At 52.8% G+C, this 14,423-nt stretch overlaps 1 protein-coding gene across 1 annotated transcript; it reads right to left on the bottom strand.

The window, feature by feature from the left end:
• Window positions 1-11,118: 11,118 nt before the first annotated feature.
• M406DRAFT_354436 (uncharacterized protein) lies at window positions 11,119-12,261 on the bottom strand. Its single transcript, XM_040922915.1, has one exon. The coding sequence runs from the start codon at window positions 12,194-12,196 to the stop codon at window positions 11,207-11,209; it is 990 nt and encodes a 329-aa protein (XP_040781369.1). The 5' UTR covers window positions 12,197-12,261; the 3' UTR covers window positions 11,119-11,206.
• Between the last annotated feature and the right edge of the window lie 2,162 nt (window positions 12,262-14,423).

The raw sequence follows: 14,423 nt of genomic DNA, 5'->3' as shown, positions 1-14,423 counted from the left end.
TTTCGCGTATGCTATCGTCCTCGCCATTCCTTGTGTGCTTGCTCGCCCGCTTGTTGTTTACTTTAGCAGGGACGTCAATACCTTGCTTCGGCCCAGAGAAGGCCTGCCTTGCCCTGCCTCGTCTTGCCTGCCTGCCTGCCTGCCTGCCTGCCTGCCTGCCTGCCTGCCTGTTTGCCTGCCCGCCTGGCCTGTGTGAATGAGAAGTAGAAGAAGCTTGTTTGTTAAGCGTGTGTGTCCCGGTCGGACCCTGAATTGGACCTGTGGAGGGTTCAACGAAACGAGGACGAAACTCCCGCGTAGCCGTGCCGCGGCTGGCCAGTGGTGTAGTTCTTTTTCTTGTACTGTGCGGTGCGGTAATGACTCGCCTACCTGCCCCCAGCTAACGTATCGAGATCGAGCATTTGTGTGCATGTGCGCCCTCATTTTTCCCCCCACCTCTCTCTTTTTATTCTTCTTCTTGCTCTTCACTCTCTTCTTTTCCCTTTTCCCTTTTCCCTTTCGAAATTTGACACCATGGGTCAGTCGAGGTGATACACATGAGGTGCGCGTGCTCAAGACGGGGTCGGACGCCGCCAGTGTCGATTTTGGTGACTGGCTTGTAACGGTAACACGCCGTGGAGCATGCAATTGCAAGTACTATAACGCAGTAGTCAATTGGTTGTCTGCTCACTATAGGGTGCCTACTTGAGGTACCGTAGCAGTACTGTGGTGGTGGCGGTAGTGGTAAGTAGTTCGGTAGCACCATAGTAGGCCTCCTGGGCGGCCGCTGTTTTACCGTACAGTACTATAGTACTACTGTGGTAGGACCCCCGAGGCTAAGGAAGCAAGCAGTCCAGGCGGGCAGCTGCGGTGCTAGCCCACAGGCCGTCTCGTATTTGCACTACTGCAGGTGTGCTGTTCGCTGTTGTTGTTCCTCCTCCTACCAGAACAGTGTTCGTTCTCGCCGTCCTGGGACCCTTGCCTGGATCCCTTGCTGACAAGGTCTCGTTGTCGTATGTGTGCGTGTGTATGTATATGTGTGAGACTTTGTAGGTGTGTGGATGTGTCAATCAAAACTTGGCACCTCGCAGCTCCAGCTTTGCGCTGCTTCGTGTTTGGCCCAGTCGTCGGAAAGGTGTCAACGATGCAGCAGTGGTGTGCCGAAGTGAAATCGGATGCACACGAGTGGGGGGGCGTCAGGGGGGAAGCGGATGTACAGTACTGTAGTATGATGGAGCCATGGAGCCGTGGACTCGGGGTGGACAATAAAGGATGGCGCAGCTTCCGAGGCAGCTGATGGTGGGGATGGCTCCGCGACGGATCATGGACTTTGGGTTGGTCCAGAAGTCCAGAAAGGGTTGGGAGCACAGAGGAAGCCACATGTATGGTGGATGTGGGGCCACCTGCATGCCTGGGACCTGCAAGCGCTGGCTGCACTGCACTGGGTCCTGGGTTGGGTCCTGGGTCCCTCCGCCTTTGCAGGCTTGCAGCAGCAGCCAGCGCTGCTCCCCTACCTCTCTTCTCTTCCCCCACCATCCCGGACAAAACAGGCCAGGGTTCTGCTTGCTGACCCCAGTTCCGGTTAAAGGGCCGCTGCAGAGGCGAATTGCTTTGGGCGCGTGCAGTCCCGGCTCTCCTCCAACGGAGGGCCCGACACCGCGGTCACGACGACATCAGATGCCATCCCAGGTGCTTTGCTGTGATAGCCCTCCTCCCGCTTCTTCCACACGCCTTGGTTCAGCCCTTGCGCCGCGGCCATCGCGTCTCCCGGGACGCTTGTGTGTCTGTGTGTCTGTCTGTCTCTCTCTCTCTCTCTCTCTCTCTCTCTCTCTCTGTGTGTGTGTGTGTGTGTGTGTGTAGGTGCGTATGTAGGTGTGTTTGTGAGTGTGGCTCGTCACTGCTGTTTTTTTTTTTTCCCCTTCCCTGCCCCTTGATCATCGCACCCACCCAATCAATCAGAGTGCACCAGCAAAGCGGTATGCCCACCAGGCAAGCTGGCCAGACGCCAAGGACCAACGGCCAATGGCCAAGGGCAAGGTCGCCCTGAGGATCATCAATGTACACCATGTACGGTAGGAAAACCCTCTCGAGGCGACAAAGACCACCTCTTGCCAAAGGACTCCGGGTTGGTAGGATGACTGAGGGCGCGGAATACCCAGGTTCGTCGAGGGAGCCGTCGAGGCCTTTTTTTTTTTTTTTCCCTTTTTTCTGGGCTCTTTGGACTTTTTGCCCCCCTCCCCCTTGGCAATGCCCGGGGCCACGCAGCCTCACCTCACACACCTCCACAACATTTCTTTTTCCTGTCCATATGCTGGGCTGTTGTTGTTGCACCCGCGGCGACGTAGGTTTGGACCCCCGGAGACGGGCTCCTGGGATACTTCACGCCAAAGTATAGCCTTTCTCTACGTCTCTTCTTCTTCTTCTTCTTCTTCTTCTTTTTTTTTTCTTTTTTTTTTTTTTTTTTTTGGTACACGGCTGTACTCTTGTTGCTGCCGCCCAATCCTCGCACGACAGAGCTACGCTGACCTTCATCTGCGTCTTCATGCGGCGGCAGAAGGAAACCCCTCCCCCTCTAGGCCGCGGAATTCGACAAGTCTCGTGCTCCCGTAAGTGGAACGATACTTGTGACCCCTCCCCTCGTCTGTGTTGCGACAGGGAGAGCTAACAATAAAAACAACAAGTCGCTTTTTCTGGTGGTCTGGCCCGGAAACCCTTCCCCGGAAACAATCGGCACACACGACACCCCTTTGGGCACCTGATCGAAACCAATCCCTCCAGGTCAGGTCGAAGCCGTCCCAGCGGCTGATGGAGCCCCGCCGCTTGAGGTGAGTGGTCCACGCCTCCGAGCCCAGTCCGGTAGTCTTGGTCCTCCAAAGGGAGTCTTGCCCTGCGAGCCGCCCCTCCCTCAAGCTATTATGTCAGTCCCAAGACATACATCACATATCGGTCGGCGCCTCTCAGCACGGAACACCCGATCGTTGTGGTCATCGAGCCACACATACACACGTGTATCGTTATGATCAGAAACAGACTCCAATTTTGCTCCATGTGGCAGAACAAAATATGTCTGTCAGCAGCAGCGGAGGTCGACGTGACAGCGTCGCTGCCCAATTCCTCCGCCCCAGGGCGGGTCCTCAGGGGTGGGAGGGGTTGCGTTTTTTGTGGTTGACAGGCTCTCGTTGAAAGGCCGAAGCAAAGAGAAAAGAAGGAAGACAGAGGGGACAAATCCTTCACCATCATCCCACTCCCCGCCGAGTCCAAAAAAAGGGGAGGGGTGGCAAGCTGGCGTTCGTCGTACTGAAACTTGATCCTGGCCTGCATCTCCCGTCACAGGTAACTGCCCCGTGATAATGCACGGCACTGGCTGCAGCTCAAAAGACCGGTGAGGGCTGTCAGGAACTGCGTTCATCAATCAGAGCCGCAGATGAGAGCGATACCAATGCAGGTGACCAGGTACATGCCCATAATTATCAGCCGGCTTATAAGCTACCATGTGGTAAGCACAAAACAAACTTCCTGTGGCTTCCATCCTTGCTGGGTATTCCTCGGCCATGCTGTTTGTAGGCCGACCAAGACTATCGACGTCCCCTTGGGGATCGCCACAAGGCACACGGCGCCACACCGAGAGAGAGGGAAAGAGAAATCCTTCGCAGGTAGTACTGATGAAAGCTGCACAGGCTTCTGTATATCATCAAGGCTGCTCTCAACCGGACGACAACGTCCCCCAGCATTGGAAGAGACAAGATCTTGTTGGCGTCGACAAGATTAGGGCAGAGATGTAGCCGCAAGCGCCCCCCCCCCCCTTCCCATCCTGCTTAAATTTCCCATGGGTTGGGCGGGATGTTTCTCCGTCTCAGCTCCGGAGACTCCACAACGATCTCTTCTTCTGCTTCTGCTTGACAGCTTCTCAACCTGTCCAGCACACAGTGTTGTCGTTCTTCTGGCCCTCACCGTTTATCTGCATCAGAATCTGCCAGCCGTGGGCGAACCCCGCCCGGACCGAGCGAGGATGGGCGATTGAGCTTCTTCACCTGGGTGTGCTACCTTGCCAATGCCGATGTCTTACAGGTTGCATGGACGGAAGGCGGCTTGAGATTCGTCCCCGGGAAATTTTGTGGGGGCAAGATCTATCGCACAGTGATCTGCGTGAAGGCCTGACCATGAAAATCCCCATGCCGGAGGCGATTGAGCCTGTACGTTCTTCAGCCTTCCTCTTCTTCCTGTTGACGATGTTCTGGCCATGCCGTCTTGTCTCCCCGTCTTTGCCTGCCCGCTGCCGAGTTCCGACCATGCTCGACCATCGCCGCATGACGCGTTTTGTCGACTCGAGCTCCGTCAAGCGGACATAAGGGTTGCATTAGACCAAGACTCTGACGGCATGCTGTCAACGGCTTCTCTCGAAGTCCAACCACGATCGTTGTTCTGGGATGGAGCCTAGGCGTCAGCATCAAATTCTGCGGCCAAGCAAGACTTGTCCATTGATCGACCGACCAGCTGATCTTGGGCGAGGTGCGCCGTCTCCTCTAACCCACCGATGACACGTTGACGCAGCGGGCTGGCCTGGTGGAATCGATGCAGTCAACCGGCGTCCTATCGCTGTCGTATGTGTCTCGCATGTAAGCAACTTTTGGCGGTGGTACTCGAGCTGGCCTGGCTGCAGCTGCAGCTGCACCAGACCGCGTCCACACAGCCTCCTCATGTCGATGATGTCGACGATGGCACGCAAGAGAGAAGGTTGTATCGCCGTCGTGGTCGCTGCCCAAAAAAAAACGTGGTTGACAGATGGGTCTAGCTCCAGCCTGGCCTTGACCGGTCAAGAACGTGTTCGCCTCTGACAGATGGACGTTTGAAAAGGTCTGCACGGGAGGAGGGATGGGGACTGGATATGCTTTGACGATTGCCTTATGCTAATGCAGTGTGGCTGGCTGACTTGGTGGTAGAAAGAGACGACGGACGAGAGAAGAGCCCTGGGAGGGTAACATCCTCAAAGGGCTGCATACATGTAGAAATCCTGTTTTCCCCCCTTCTTCTGGTGATTATAAACAAACAAAAGCCTGCGGCAAGGAGGGGGAAGGTATGTCTTGGGTCGACATGCATTGCCCAGGTGCCTGCCAATTCTTCCATAAGCTGCGTATTTGGGCTGCGAGAAGGCGTCCCTGACCACCGAATTGAGGTCTGGAAGATCACAAAACATTTCCATTAGCTGACATGAACAAAGGTGCAACCTCAAGGAGTACTCATGAAGCCACCATCATTGTTTTAGGTCTTGCGGCAAGGAAGGTATTTTGCCTGTCCAAGCTTAAAAGGGGGGGGGGGGGCATTGACCGCCTCACAGAGCAGCCAGCCAGTCGCTCAGGGACACCTGTCATTGCACTCTTACTAAAAGATTACGAGGTCACAGAACACAGGAAAGGCAGCCTATGAGCAAGTTCTTTGTTACATGATATTCCGTTTCATGGACACAGATGCAGCTGAGCCTTGGTGGATGCTCTCATGCGAGAGTAGCTGCCAGGGTGCTTCAAAGTATGTAGTAGTAATCGGGACAAGTAGGTAGTCTATAGGCACTAATTACATGGCGGAGTTTTCCATGGTGCGTCTGGCTGCCCGACAACTCACTGCCTTTGGACCACCCAATGCGGAATAAATCTCTAGAGCACTGCAAAACTCCCGTACTGGCACTACAGCTCTCACTTGGGCATCATCACTTGTCTTGAGCATTTCAAATCTCACTGCTGAGCCATCTGGTCTGCAATTATCCTCATCCCCCCCTTCCCTTCTCTTGTTGGGCATCACCGTCTCTCTGTGCCCCTGGAAGCAGTCACATGTGATGCGTCATATTGGTTCAGCTCTCTGAGATGGGCCATGCTGACATCTCATGCAAGAAGTAGCAACAACTTTCTGAATACGAAGTTGTCAAATACTGATAACTCACTTTCCCACAATCTGAGGGTGTCCAGAAAGTAGCTACCAGTTGCAGAATATCTGAAGAGTCCATATACCCTTCTCACGCATGCATACAGTGTGGCGTCCTCTTGAGGAAACCCTTCCACAACATATGGTTAAGGATTCCTCAGGCCGGTCTTCCATCTTTTCTCCTTTCTTATTCTTCAAGTTACTACTTTCATGTGATTCGTAGGATCATCACCATGTAGACAAACCCCTGTAACAGCAGCAAGCCACTGAAACAGTCAAAGAAAGGTGCTTCCACACCATGACAGATCCGCTTCGGGTTGCCCTCACTCGTAGAACCCCATGCTCGACATGACAGACACAACGACCATACCCCTCTCTCAGCTCCCTCCCTCCCTGCCTACCGTCTTCTCAAGCCTTTCGTAAGGGGTGGAGCGAGTATGCAGAGAACCTACCCTACGGCATCACCGTCCAAGGGGTGGAGGACCACTGAACAGAAGAACCTACCTTCTCCTTGAAGACGCCCACACGTGTCCTTGTTCTCCTGCCCGTCAACACCGCTTAGAAGAGTGACGTGTGATGCGGCAAGCATCCCACAGTCCCGTCAACCCGGTACGTGGCACATTTTGCCGTCTTTTTTTGGGGCCAGCGACAGGGAAGAAGGGGTTTCAGGGCGGACCTCTGGTGGTTTTTAGGAAGGGGGGTCTCTTTTTTGGGTTCTTTTCCCCTTCTCGTACACAAGGAAGCATAGACACAAAGTCCACCGCCGGATCATCTACATGACAGATACAAAAGCGGTTTGTATTCAGGATGTACCATGACCACCACCACCACCACAAGACAGGGGCGGGCAGCCATGCAGCGATGCAGCAGCAGCAACAGCGGCAGCGGCACGCTGCATATAACCCTTCCTTTGAACCACCCCTCCCCCTTGCCTTTCTCTCGTGCCCGCTGACAATCCAATCCTGTTTAGTATGTCACACCAGTCCTTCCATTTTACAGAAAAGAAAAAGAAAGGGCAAAAAGGACCCGCAGGGGTATTACGCAATACTTGTGAATGGGTTGCCAAAGCAGTGTCTTGATCAGCACGGCAGGCCACACCGACCGGCGCGCACACTGACCCCCCCCCCCCAAATGCGAAGTCGTACATAGTAACTGCAGGTAGAGCACACGCAGCAAGCCTAAAATGGGGATAGCCACACCAAAAGTCTGTTTAGGCCTTTTTGGGTGCCTGGTCCTCTTCTCCTTCTTTTCTTGCCCCCTTCCTTCAGTCTCCACCCCCTGCTTCTAAAGAGGAGGGAAGGTGCGCTGTGTCATGAAAGTGCCCAGTAAGGACGGCGCCAGATACATCGCATGTAGTACTGTACATAGTACGCCCACCCGGGGGGATCACGGGGGTCGCAGTTGCCTCTCGAGCGGCTGGGAATCTGGAACCTCCTACCCGCAGGCCTAGGGTGGAAATGTTTGTTGTAGTGGTGGAGTGGGAAGTGACGAAAGAGGGGAGAGGCTCCAGTGAAAGTGAGAAAACAAAGGTGGCGTGGTATCCATTACTGTACCCCAGAAAGAGAAGATTTATACATAGTAGCCGCCGTGTCTAATGATGAGAAGACAGAAAAAGAAAATTGATGATACTCATCTCCGCTCGTAGAGAATTTGATGTCCCTGCCTTTGCCAATGAGGATGGCTCCACAGATGCTCTGCTAAACAACATGATACGAAAGAGGGGGCGTTGGCGAATTGGACCAAGCCCACAATTTTCCTCTTCTCCTCCTTCGCCTCCTAGGCTCCGACCATCTAACTATGGTTCGTACAGTATGCAGTATGTATAATACATATACACATACTTAGGTTCATAGCCAAAAGCAACAAATAGCAAATCTAGGCAAAGGGATTCGGCGTGCTCCACCGCGCCACTGCACACTTCTGTGCATGTGCGTGCTTGGGGGGGAGAGCGGTTCAGGCCCCGCAATGCGACGGTCTCCGCCATACCATGGCGCGGCTGAAGCTACGGGACCCCCACTCTTGAGGGCACACAAAGCATCTACTTCCGGGCTGGGCCCTGTGCCTCGTACAGCTCGTACTAGTGACTCCGTACATACTATGATACTTACATACGTGTTTACACGTTCAATTGCGTTTGTTGGGGAGAAGGAAAGAAAGTGAGAGAGAGAGGCTGTGTGTGAGAGAGTGTGATCTGCGTAATCTAACTGGCGAGAAGTTGTCTCTGGACCCGACCCCCCTCCTCCTTCTAGACCGTCTCCCCCCTCCTCATCATCATCCATCCATCCCCCCAGTTACAGTACATGCCGGTGGCGCTGACCCCGTGAGGAGTGCTCCCTCTTCCACCCCTCCTTGTCCTCCCTTCCCTCTGCAAGCGCACCTATCATAACAGCTGGAAGGGTCATACACCTGCCCGGTGCCGGGGGGGGGGCGCGGCCGGGGCGGCGTGGCGGGGAGGAAAATTGATGATGGGACGGCAGAGCGCATGCATATATGTCTCAGACTCTCCGGCCGCGGGCCCCCGTCTCTACCCCAGATCCGCTTTTGGAGAGCGAGATAGATACATACAGAGAGAGATAGAGAGAGAGAAAGAGAGAGAAAACATGTGAAGGCGTCTCCCCAGAGGGAAGGGGGTAGACAGAAAACGGCAACTAGCTGAATGGTTGGCTGGCTCCTTCTGCGGGCGTCCTCAAATGCAAGTCACTCCCGTCACCTCGCCACGCGGGTATCTATTGGACGGCACGGAAGGTGCGAGTGGAGGGGGGAGGGGATGTGGAGGAGACAGGCAGGCGTAGAGCGATTCGGATAGTGGTTTTTTCTTTCACTATTTTCTTTCTTCTTCCAAGTAGTTCACTCTTGCTAGCGGAGCTTCCAGGGCCGGTCACAGGATATCGCCATCCAGCAAGCGAAGCTGCACCACATCGGAGGTGCACATCCGGACGTTGCACCGTTTGAGCCGGGTCATGGGCCTTTGCTTCATGCACAAGCGAGAGACTGCATGACGGACACTCCATCGGCCGGCCCACCTTGCTGGTTGTGGGTAGCAACTGGACCTTGGCCGCCGAACCGTTACCTCTTCTTTTTCTGCCATGTAATTTTACTTTCTTTTCGGCAATTTCTCTCCCATCTCTCTTCTTCTCCCCCGCGAAGAAAAGACGAACAACAAGGCCGGCCCAATATAGGTTCTTGTATGTCTGATCAGAGAAATTTTCACGTTGTGTGTTGTTCGATCTCAGACACCCCCGCCCCCTCCCTGCTGAGGTCTTGCATGCCCCGCCTTCAAAATGAAGAGCAGTCTGAATACCCTCAACATCCTAGTCATGCAAGGTTATATATACGATACAGCGAATCGGCAGCCAACTTCACTTCCGGCGCAGAGGAAGGCCCTGCCGATGTTTCACTGCTAAAGTGCTCTGCCTTGGCCCCACTCTGGGGCATTGCATGCTCTAGAACTGCTATTACTTTTCTGTTTCTTTCTTCTGCTTGTTCTTCTTCCTCCACGTATGCTGTGATGTGGTGCACTTGTATACAGTGCTATCTTAAGGCTCAGCCTGGAGGAGCAGCATAGGGCGGCTCACGCAGGCTGTACGGTAAGAGATAACAGCGGAGAAAGACTCCGGGCCACCAGTAAGCTGCTGCATACATACTACGATGCTACTCAGGTTATCAGATCGGCTAGTCTGTTGAAAAAACAATGTTGATGCGTGTCAGCGTGTCAGTGTGTCAGTGTGTCAGTGTTCGTGTCAGTCCTTTCACTGGCTTCTTGAGCAGGCTAGTGGCTGACAAGTTTTCTTAGCAAAGACAAGCTCGACATTATATGTAGGTATTATACATCGGTACGCTACGCTTAGACGTCACAGGGGAAGAAAAAAAATTCAATGAGTCTCCCATCGTGGCGACTGCCCCAAAAACCGGAGCGTGATTGGCATTTGCTGGATGAACCAGACGCCATAGATGATACGTCTCTCTGCAGGAGTGAGGTATTCGCTGCTTGGACTGATGCAGGACGGCGATGGACTCGATTTAGTTGCACTCTGCTTGACCTCTCGGTGACTCTTCTCTAGCTTCCTATCATGCATTGCAGCTGAACCGCAAAAAGTGGTAAGTTTAATCACTAGAGCACTCTTTGTCCATCGGTGAGGCAAAGGTGGGCCGATATAGAATTTCACTAAAGAACGCCTTACCTTCCTCCCCAACGAAACGAAGAGAACGACGAAAAAAGGAACAGAGAAGGGAGATAAGTTCGAGTTACATCCAGAGAGGGGTGCCTTTCGTTTTCGGGAGCAGAGGGAGGTGTGATGGTTTGTCTATCTTTGGCATCAAACAAGTTTTTAATTTTTATTTTATTTTATTTTATTTTATAATTTGGAGGAAGTTGAATCAGAGACATGCAGTAGAACAGCTAGCTGAGCCCAAGTCAGCCGTAGGAACGTAGGCCGCGTTCCGCGGAGCGGGGTCGATTTGCTGCTTTTTTTTCTTCTTCTTTTTTTTTTTTTTTCGTTGCTGACCGCTGTCTGTACGTAGACGAGAACCCGGGTGGCTTGGCAGCCACCAGAGACGTCTCAGAAGCCGTGCGAGGCTGAAGGTGTTCCAGATGATGGGTCTCAATATGGTGGTCAATGATCGTCAGCGTTCGCTCAGTCGCCTGTCAGGCCACCTGGAAAGGTCCCTTGTTGAGAACCCCCCCCCCCGGGGGGGGGGGCTTTTGTTGTACGTTTTCCAAAAAGCTGAGCGGATGCCGTCGTGTACCCAAAAGAATGCTGTAGTGAGAGAAGAGGCTGAGAAGTAGCATAGACCCAATATGCTGAATTGATCTTGCGCCTAATTAGAAAGGTGGCATCGGTATCTTTCCTGATCGATGACTGTCTTTGAGCGGTAAAACAGTAACTTGAAATTGGCGGTAGAGAGACAGGGCACCCAAGAGTGGCTTATACGACTTAAAGCTGTATGAGCTTGTATAGTTGAGGACAGTTGGACTTACTTATTCAACTTACTTGAGAAACAACTCCCTCAGACGTACAAGACTTGCTATATATCTTAGTAGAAGCCACATGGATGGCGGCACCGGAGCTTTTGACGAGGCATCACAACCACCTAGAGATAGGTCGAGAAAAAATGGCAATGATGTGCTGAGGGCATCAGCTGGGAAGGAGTTTAGCCAGGTCACGATGTCACCGTAGCGGAATGGAACAAGCAGACGGTACCTACCTACTGGTCTATGTTCACAGTGCTTGATTGATCTTGATTTGCAATCTGGCCGTTAGAATGTGGACACTCGATTTCCAAGTCGAGCAGGCCTCGTTCACGGGCATATTGTTCACCGTCGATAGCTCCTGTCACTACGGCTGTAGTGGTCGCGGTCTCGATCTCGGTCCCTATCGCGCTCACGGCCGCCATCTCTTCTGCCGTCGCCGTTACGTTCGCGGTCTCGCTCGTTCTTGTAGCTGTCGCGATACCTGTCCTCCCGTCGATCGCGCATCTTGTCCCTATCTCGCCGGTACTCGTCGAGTCTCGGCCGTCTGTCGCCCTTGCTCTTGCCTTTGGAATCCCAGCCGCCGAGATCCTCCTCTCCCGTCAGCTTCTTGGAGCCCAATCCCATTCCGTTGGGGCGTTTCGTGATCTCTTTGGCTTTGGGACCCCGCATCTTGCCATCCCAGCCTTGTCCCATGAGAAGAGACGCACCGAAACCCTCCACTGGTATGGCGTCGTATGTCTCCAGATCATCTTCCTCCGGTGCATTCGCAGCAGCGTCGCGGTAGGCACTGTCCTCCGTTCTTTGAACTATGCGTTTTCTGCCCGTGTCCTTACCCATAAGCGCATCCATGGCCTCCTCGTCGGCGGTCTTAGGCTCCTTAGGCGCCTTGTTCTCCCCCACCCCCTCCTGCTTTGTCTCGTTCTGCGCGGGCTTCTTCGGGATCGTTAGCCCGTACTTGAGCGACTCCTCCTCCTCCTCTTCGCCCTTGACAACATTTGCAGGCACGCCGTTCTTTTCCTGGCTTTTGACCTCTGGTGACTTGGTTCTCCGCCGCGCTAATTTCCTGTCGTCGGATCTGTGTTGAGCTGCACGCGAGCGCTCATCGTCGAGGAATTCTGCTCCGTTTGCGCCAAAGTGAGTGATGCTCTCGAGCTGCGCGTCCTCGGGCTCCTCCTCGCCAGAGGAATCATCGTGGCCATGGTCGAAACGAGGTCGGTGTCTCTTACCCAGCGCGCTGGATGGTGCAGGACGTGCTGCGGTTCTGGTGGGTGCCTTGGAAGATGACGAGGCACCAAAGCGGATGGCGATGCGGGACTCCTTCGGTTCGGTCATTTTTGGAAGACCTATGAGGCCATGCGTCGGTTTCCAATATCTTCAGGGGATTGTGTACTGATGTGGATAGCTGAGATGGTGTTTCTGCGGGAAAGTCTGTTGGTGCATCAATCGCGTTCGTTTATAAAGAGGGCGACGAAAATGAATGTCTTGCTAAGCGAAGGGCAAAGTCCGTGCGCAGGGATACCAGAATCTCAAGCTCACTATGGACCCCCCACTTCTTTTTGCTTCGTTGCCTTCGAGCCCTGTGTTGGTCGTTCCCAATTTGATTCATCTAGCAATTCAGCCCTTGATCATATGAAAGCCGGCATATCATGAGAGGCTTGCTTTGATCAGACTTGAACTGATTTGATGTCGTCAGGTATTCTCTGTAAAAGTTGAAGAGATGCAGTCGATACTAGGTACTGTGCTTACCTAAGGCAGTCCTCAAAAGTGCATCACGGTGGAACCCGGACAGAGCGGAGATACTTTGATACAAACAACCTAGAAGGTAGATACTTACATAGTAGTACTGCCACACCCCCACGGTAGGGGAGGGGTCAAAGGAAAGGAGACAGACTGAGAGAAAATAAGGACCACTGTTCCCTGTCAAGGAAAGTCTTCTCGAGATATGGCCTACTGAGATCGAGAAACGAGTTAACAAACGGCACCCTGTCATTCATTGCACACAGGTTGTATCTCCCTTGCAACGCGTTTTACTGTGGTATAACCATCTGCTAATAGTGCAAGTCAAGCCGTTGCAAGGCCATTGTTACAGGGCAGTGGCCATAGGGCCCAATAGAGAGGCAGTGAGTCAGCAGATACGCTAGCTCTATTAGAACTAGCACCAGTTGCTTTCTCAGTGGAAAAGCAACTGGCAGTGTGCCCGAGATAGATTAATTGAAGACCATCTTCCCTTCTACCATTTGTACACACCATAGAGTGCCTTCTATAGCAGTTGTCTTGGGATCTTTGATCTATTTTTCGCCGTAGCCCTCGGTCTTTCCACGGTCATGATCGATTCGCTTTGCGCGTATGAACAAGTACTTACCTATATAGTACGGTGTTCCTCTAAAAATATCTCATCTTTAGAATGTCTGGTAAGGTATTTGCTAGGAGTCTGCACAGCCAGCCTTTGCTGGTGCTGCACCTTGATAAAATCAATTTTTTTCCCTTTCCGCTTTGAGTCCAGAGGATTTTTGACATTAATTTTCCAAGAGTTTTCGTGAAAAGGTTGGGTCGTTATTGGAGGCCAATTCCAGTGCAGGCGGCGGGTTCAGAAGATCGGCCAGATAAGGCTTTGGGGGCCGTTTGCTACAAATATAAACTTGGGTGAACGTATGTCCATTGACAATATTTTATCGGCGTGTCTGGCGCTCCTAGCTTATTGTTTGTTTTCTTACGCATCCGTCGAACAACCCAGTCTCCATGGCCCGCCCAGCCGATGCAGTGCGCCTGTATTGCATAAAGCATACAGCTTCATCATTCTGATTTTTCCCCCTCCCTTTTTCTAAAAACAACTGATATATGTAATGTCATTATTCATTCATAGTATCTGGTAACGCAAGGTTAACCGTGAATTGACCTGTCGGCGCCAAAGACGGCAAAACAAAATGATCCAGTGCAATGCAACCATCTGAATAAAATGAAAATGCGGGCTACAGATAGCCATTCCAGTAAATATTCTCGCTATGCAAATGCTTCAAGGTCATCCCCGGCCCACGACGTGTCGGAAAAAGCGCCCAATGCGCGCCACTGGCATTCGCGCAGGCTTTGTTCTCTCCCCGAACCGCACCAGTTTGTTCCCAGCCAAAAGTCGATAAGATCCCAAGGGAATCTAGCCCGTTCATTTCAGGGTTCCCCTACATCAACTAATTACCACTACAACATATGGCAATTGCAATCATTCCCTGTTCTAACACACTAAAACCTCCCAACACCCGCTACCAAAGACCAACTACCAACACAAACCACCCGCTAAAAACCAACAACCTCCCCTCCCCCCCAAATAAAGTCGTCATCCTAGCACTCGCAGTTAGTCGACCCACGCGGGGTTCCTGTCGCCTGGTCGCCCGCGCTACAGCACCTGGCCCGCCACGCCTTCCACTGCACGCTCGACTCCAAGCACCCATCACGCCTGTGCCTCTTTGAAAACTCAGGCGCGTTGGAGGTTCACCACAACAGTCACCACATTCTTCAATCAACCACGCCCACCAGGTCCAATTTCATCGATTCTGATTCTCTGAAT

This window comes from Cryphonectria parasitica, assembly GCF_011745365.1.
Source record: "Cryphonectria parasitica EP155 unplaced genomic scaffold M406scaffold_1, whole genome shotgun sequence".
NCBI lineage: Eukaryota > Fungi > Ascomycota > Sordariomycetes > Diaporthales > Cryphonectriaceae > Cryphonectria > Cryphonectria parasitica.
The sequence above is the reverse complement of the archived record's forward strand: the minus strand, read 5'-3'. Positions and strand labels throughout refer to the sequence as shown.

Coding starts and splice junctions, on each gene's coding strand:
- M406DRAFT_354436 (XM_040922915.1), bottom strand. CDS start 12,196: ATGACCGAACCGAAGGAGTCCCGCATCGCCATCCGCTTTGGTGCCTCG.